At 31.3% G+C, this 6,223-nt stretch overlaps 1 protein-coding gene across 1 annotated transcript; it reads right to left on the bottom strand.

Annotated features, from left to right (window-relative positions):
• Positions 1-3,081: 3,081 nt before the first annotated feature.
• On the bottom strand, positions 3,082-5,599 carry LOC107934855 (transcription factor bHLH62). The gene is made up of 6 exons (XM_016867368.2): positions 4,290-5,599; positions 4,127-4,192; positions 3,988-4,056; positions 3,832-3,903; positions 3,494-3,746; positions 3,082-3,408 (listed from the first exon to the last, which is right to left on the bottom strand). Exons 1-6 carry the CDS (start codon positions 5,115-5,117, stop codon positions 3,371-3,373), a joined length of 1,326 nt encoding a protein of 441 aa, XP_016722857.2. The 5' UTR covers positions 5,118-5,599; the 3' UTR covers positions 3,082-3,370.
• Positions 5,600-6,223: the final 624 nt, after the last annotated feature.

The raw sequence follows: 6,223 nt of genomic DNA, 5'->3' as shown, positions 1-6,223 counted from the left end.
TAATAACTTTCACAGATTTAATTGTTGTTTCTACCAAAAAAAAAAAGAAGAAGAAGCAAAAATCCCTTTGAATAAGGGCAATTATCTTAACTAATTTGTACTTAATTAGTCATAACTATCAACCACATCCATTAATTACCTAAAAGTACAAGAAATAAATGAAAACTGATGCACCAAATTTGCATTAGAAGAAATGCTCAGATCTTATTGTTTAAAGCTGATCATGCAATAAATTTGAAATTGTTCTGTGATAGAATAATTCTACAATTGGTTGTATATGTCAGTTTCATTCAATCAAATAAAGTTGAAAAAAATATAATATATTACTGTCATTGCAAGAATGAAATAAGCAGTTTGTTTAAATCACAATGTTTGAACCAAAAAAGATTTGGAGAATTATTAGGTAGGTATGAAAATAGAGAGTAAAGAGAACATACCTACATTAACAAAACAAGGTTAAAAATTAAATCTCTTGCTTTTTCCGATTTAGGGTAAACTATACTGATAATCATCTAATTATTAATAATTTTTTGATTACTCAATTATGAAAAGTTGTAAAATAGTCATTTAACTGTTCGACTTTTTTTTTTGTCATTAGTTAAATTACTAACGAACTTGGCAATTTTTAAAAATTTGCATAATAGTAATTTTAACCCTTAACATTTATATGTTCTGTCAATTTAGTCTTGACAAAAAAAAACCTCAACATTTACACATTTTGTAATTCGATCTTTGTTTTGCTGTTTTATTACCCAACTATTAGAATTTTTTTTATTACCTAACTATGAGAAATTGTAAAATGGTCACCTAATTATTTGATCAACAACCGTTAAATTACTAATGAAATTGATATTTTAAAATTGACATCATAGCAACTTTAACATTTAACATTTATATGTTGTGTCAATTTAGTCTTGATTCCAAAAAAAAAACTCTCAACATTTACACATTGTGTAATTTGGTCTTTATTTTGTTGTTTTATTTTATTTGTGACATTGAGGGTTAATTTTAAAACAATGAGAGAAAAATTAAATTTATTATCTAGGATTTTTTGGTGTTCCCATTTTTGGTATATTTTCAATCAAAAATAGTTGATAGAATTGTTTTTTAGCTTTTTATATGAAAGAGTCACAAAGAGAAGAAATTTTGAAAAAAAGAAGATAAAATTGCACAATGTATAAATGTTGAGGGTTAATTTTTTTTATAATCAAAACTAAATTAACACAAAGTTATAAATGTTGAGAGTTAAAATTGCTATTATGCTAATTTTAAAAGATGTCTTGTCTCTTTCCATCAGCCATTTAACGATTGGTGACCAAAAAAAGAAAAAAAACTGAATAGTTGAATGACTAGTTTGTAACTTTTCATAGTTAAATGACCAAAAATGAAGCTCACCATTAATTGGGTGACTACAAATATAATTTACCCTTCAATTTAATACTCCTAGTTAAGTTCTTGACACCGATAGTATTTTACATTACAATTACAAATCATCAATACAACCATGCAATCATTTCAACTTCAAATGTAACTCATTATGAATTTTGTTTTACTGAATCAAAATTGAATTATAAATTTTAAAAAAATTAAAATATAATTTTAAATCTCAAACTTTACCAAAATACATGATAACATATTTTAATTAATAAGAGATAAATTACAAAATTCAGCTAAAATATTCTCCAATTTCCCCTCTAAGTATCCAGAAAAGTACTTAGTTTTTTTTTTTGGTGAGTTATAATAACAGGACAAAGCCCAAACAATAAATACGACTAGCGCGACTCGAATCCAGATCACACTTGAAGCAATGAACACCTTAACTATTACGCATCACATGGGGTTCAAAAGTACTTAGCTTTTAATTCTCCTGTCCATGAATTGTATAAATATTGCACTTTGGGGTTGCTTTCCTTTATTATCCATAATAATTTGCATTAAAAATTATCCAATATTTGTGCACATAAATGCATTGCTCAATTCACCAAAAAGGTTTGTTTGTAAAAAGTAAAAACTTCAGAATTTCCAATACAAACTTTGATGGGAAAAAAGAAAAATTGACTTCAAAAAAGCATCTCTTTATCTAATTTACATATGAATTCCACTACTTTAATTTATTTTTTCTCCATAAGATCCACTTTTAATAGATTTTCCTTTTTGTCAGAATTTTCTAAAGCTGATTGGATTGTAAAAGACTTTATTCTTTAGCCAACTCATAAGTTCACTAAAGACTTATTCTTTGGGGTTAATTCCCCTAAACTATCACTCTTTAAAGTATTAATATTATGAGGAACAGAAGGACCTAATGGTTAAAATCTATATTCTTTTGAATGTAAATTAAATTAGGTTGGGGCAAAATTTAAGGATACCTGTAAACTGGAAAAAAGAGAGGAAGATCCTGTTTGAAGAAATGACAATGGATTACAGCTAAAACCACACAAATCATTGTTAATCATCAGTTGGACTTTGAGATATCAATTGTCCCCACTTTAACAGCTGTTTACAAGTAAATAAAAAAGAATCTTAATTTTTATTTTTTTTCCCACTAGTTTACTCCATTTTTATTAATGTTACATAATTGTCAATCTAATCCAATGCCTATAGGGTCCCCCTCCTTCAACCCCACTTCTGATTTCCAGCTAAATTTGAAAGCAATGGCAAATTTGCTGTCTTTTTCTTTTCAACCGTAGTTTTTGTTTGGTTGCCAAGAAAAATTATAAAGAAAATGGATCAATTCATGGGACACAACTGTTTTGCCTTTTTATCATATTATTCTTCTAATAAAACCCAAATCTGCGGATGGATATTAGCCTAAATTATAGGCACTAATCAAAGACATTAAGTTATACATAGAAGCAGAATTTTCTAATGGTTTAATATACTATTTGATATTGAGTTTAGTTTCAATGTTCAATTTAGTACCTAAGTACTTTATCTTTTTTACTAGAGTACATGTACCAAACATTCATTGAGTTGTTTAATTTGTTTAATTTGATAATGAATTGAACATTAAAACCAAATTTAAATACCAAATTGAATATTGAAGTAAAATTCAGATACCAAATAGTATATTAATCCATTTTCTAAATGAACTGAAAAGAGTTTTCATTAATTTCTCAAATTGTAAGGCCAAATTACATATTGGTTGAAACAGAAGTATACATAAAAATTCATCCCTTCTCTCAACCCCTCCTCACAAAAGACAAGCTAAAAAGTTTTTTAAAAAACTGTGGAATATGGACCACTTCATTGTAATTAGTCCTAAAATATTACAAATCAGGATTTTGTTGTAAAAATTCTCTAAAGAATTGGGTTTTGAATCCTTCCTATTTACAAAGCCATCTCTGAATCAGGTGTTGTTTAATGGTGGTTTCTATAGCTCAATTTTCACTTGGCCTGGAGCTATTGAACCTGCACCAAACAAAAAAGGGATCAATCGATTATGTTATTCCAACTCGAATTCGGGTATAGTTCGGATGTTGGATTATGCTTTTACCTTGATAGCATTGTGCTTGATTCTGTCCAAACCCCATTTGAACAATGCTCTGTAAATCATCCTCCCAAATTGATCCAACTTGTGGATTACCATCAATGAAACCATTAACTTGAGGCAACTGAAAGCCTTGTTGAGAAGTGGTATTGGCTATGCCATTGTTAAGAGCTAGTCCTTGCTGTGGTTGATACCCGAAAGGGAACGTCGGTTCCATCGAATAGACAGCGTGCGGCAACAATCCACGAGATTGGAACATCTGCATAACACAAAGAATGCAAAGATTAAAAAAAATTCAGATGAGTTTGGCATAAATGGAGAGACCAAATTGATTAAAAACTTACATCTTTTGATAAAAGTGTTTCCATGTTAACATCCATCCTTGGATTCACAGTAGCCAACTTCATAGATAGGAACTGCAGGTAATAAAATCGTTTAATCAGAATCGAAATCCGACATTAAAATTCGAGAAAACACTTAGCTCAAGCGAACAAACTTACCTCGACCTGGCGTTGCAATGACTGCACATAGTTGATGATTTCATCTAACATAACTGCTTTACCAGTCACCTGAAACAAACATCGTTTTATCAGACATGAATGTTTTAAGAGTAACACAAGTCTTATTTATGCTTTTTACCTTATTGCAACCAGGAACAAGATCCTGTAGGAACTTCATCCTTTCACTTATTTTCTCTCTTCTAACCTGGTCAATTACAATATATAATAAGGATCATTAGATGAATATAAACATCAGAAGAACATGCAAAACATTGGTTTCAATTTCTAAAGGTTTTTCTTACTCTTTCAGCAAGACTATGACTATCAGTTGCTTGACCCCTTCTTGCCCTAACATGGATATAGTCCTTTGGTGGCTCTGGTGGCTTTGAATCCTCCTTATTTGAAGCTTTAACAGTGCCATTTTGTTTGCTTCTTTTAGCATTGGATTCATCATTATTCTCAGCTGCAACCTTGGCATCAACAGTTGCTGGTGATGGAGTTTCTTTTGCTTTTCCCCTTGGAATTGATTTCCTTTTCTTGTTATTACCACCTGGAAGTTGTTCAGAAACTGAAGATTCTTCCTTAGAAACACCAGATTCTGCATTTTCTGGTGAAGAAGATCTTGAAAGGGTACTGTTCTTAATGGTTTGAGTTCCATTAACATGACCTGAAAGCTTAAGTGAATCCCTTAATGGATCATTTAAGCCACCAAAACAAGAAAATCTAGCAGCTCTTTCAGCAAATCCAGGGTCAGTTGAAAATGGAGGTGAATTCAATGGCGTACTATAACATGAAGCATTAGTACTGTTGGTGATGATATCTTTAGAATTGCATATATTCCATAATTTTCCAATTAATTCCCGCATCATTACATTTTCACCGGAACCAACATTGGAAGCAGCTGGAGAAGACACCATGGAACTTAATGCTGATTCAAAGGGATCGCTCTGATCCATTGAATTATCCCAATTTGGATTGAAAAAATAGTTCCCACCTTGTTCTGTTCCACAATTCAGCTCATTTGTTGACATTTCTGTCATAAAACCACAAGGGTTCCAAGCTGGTTGTTGTTGTCGTGTTGTTGTTCTGTTCTTCAGCTCTTCAGACATAAAAGCTTTGTCTTTTTCCATGACCAAAAAAAAAACACAAACCCAGATCGATAATCAAAGTGAAAACTGAGAATCAAGAATCAGAAAACAAAACCCAGAATTTTAGTAGTAGAATTGAGTGAAAAAGAAAGAGAGTGGTTAAACAATGATAATAATGATGATGCTTTTGTGACTGAATTAAGGGAAAATGAAAGCAAAGAGTAAAGAGATTGCTGGAATTTAGAAAAAGCAAATGCCAAGGCAAAGGCAAAAGAGAAGAAAAAAGTGAGAGATGAAATGAGCGAAAATGATGAGCAAGCAGGGATAGATAAAGCAAGCAAAGCAAATGTCTGTTTGACCTTTTCTTTTTTAAATTTATTTTTTAATTAATTTAATATATAAAGAAAATTAAATGCTAGTATTACGAAAATCTCAGCCTAAAACTGCGTAATAGACGGTGGAAGGAACGGAGGAGGAAAATGACGCCCTTCAAAGTTCAAACTTCAAACCAGCTTTTGAAAGAGGGGCTGCCATTATGATTAATTTTTTTATTAATAAAAACATTTACAACAATTGATGTTTATTTTTTAATTGTAGAGTAAATTCTGTATTTTCCTTATATTATCGGTGGAGCAAAATTAGGATGATGTCATTTGTATTGAAGATTGTAAAATAATAATAAAACTTCTATCCACTTGTACCCTGTTGGGTTAAATATTTATTTTTTAGTTAAATTATAAAGTAAAAAAGTTAAGAGTTATAGTATATTCTAAGTTGCTGTATTATTCATATATTTGGAATTTAGTTTTTATTGAGTAATATTTTCTCGTATTGTATTAAGAGAAACAAATGAGTTATATTTTTACGCATTCTTACTAATACTATTACAACTCACAATAGGGCCCAGTGTTTTGTCTTGGCCTTTGAGCAAAGGGTATTGACATTCTTTGTCCCTAGTGTTGACATTCTTTGGGCCTCCCTCGGCTTATTGGACGCTTGCCTGCAGAGCACGCAGTCTTTCCTGACCCTGGGACTGACTCTCCCAGCGAACATCGTACCTGCCAATTATGAGCGGGGGTCCTCTTCGCAGACATAGCTCGCGGCCTCGTCCCTACGAGGTTTACGCGAGCTCTCCTCTTGCGGCCTCA

Source organism: Gossypium hirsutum, chromosome D02 (genome assembly GCF_007990345.1).
Source record: "Gossypium hirsutum isolate 1008001.06 chromosome D02, Gossypium_hirsutum_v2.1, whole genome shotgun sequence".
In the NCBI taxonomy this organism is placed as follows: Eukaryota; Viridiplantae; Streptophyta; class Magnoliopsida; order Malvales; family Malvaceae; genus Gossypium; species Gossypium hirsutum.
The sequence above is the reverse complement of the archived record's forward strand: the minus strand, read 5'-3'. Positions and strand labels throughout refer to the sequence as shown.

What these genes read in the sequence shown, in the direction of transcription:
- LOC107934855 (XM_016867368.2), bottom strand. Translation starts at nt 5,117, where the DNA reads ATGGAAAAAGACAAAGCTTTTATGTCTGAAGAGCTGAAGAACAGAACA. An exon ending in TTGTTCCTGGTTGCAATAAG is followed by an intron (nt 4,057 to 4,126) that starts GTAAAAAGCATA and finishes TGTTTGTTTCAG; the next exon opens with GTGACTGGTAAAGCAGTTAT. An exon ending in TCAAGCACAATGCTATCAAG is followed by an intron (nt 3,409 to 3,493) that starts GTAAAAGCATAA and finishes TGTTTGGTGCAG; the next exon opens with GTTCAATAGCTCCAGGCCAA.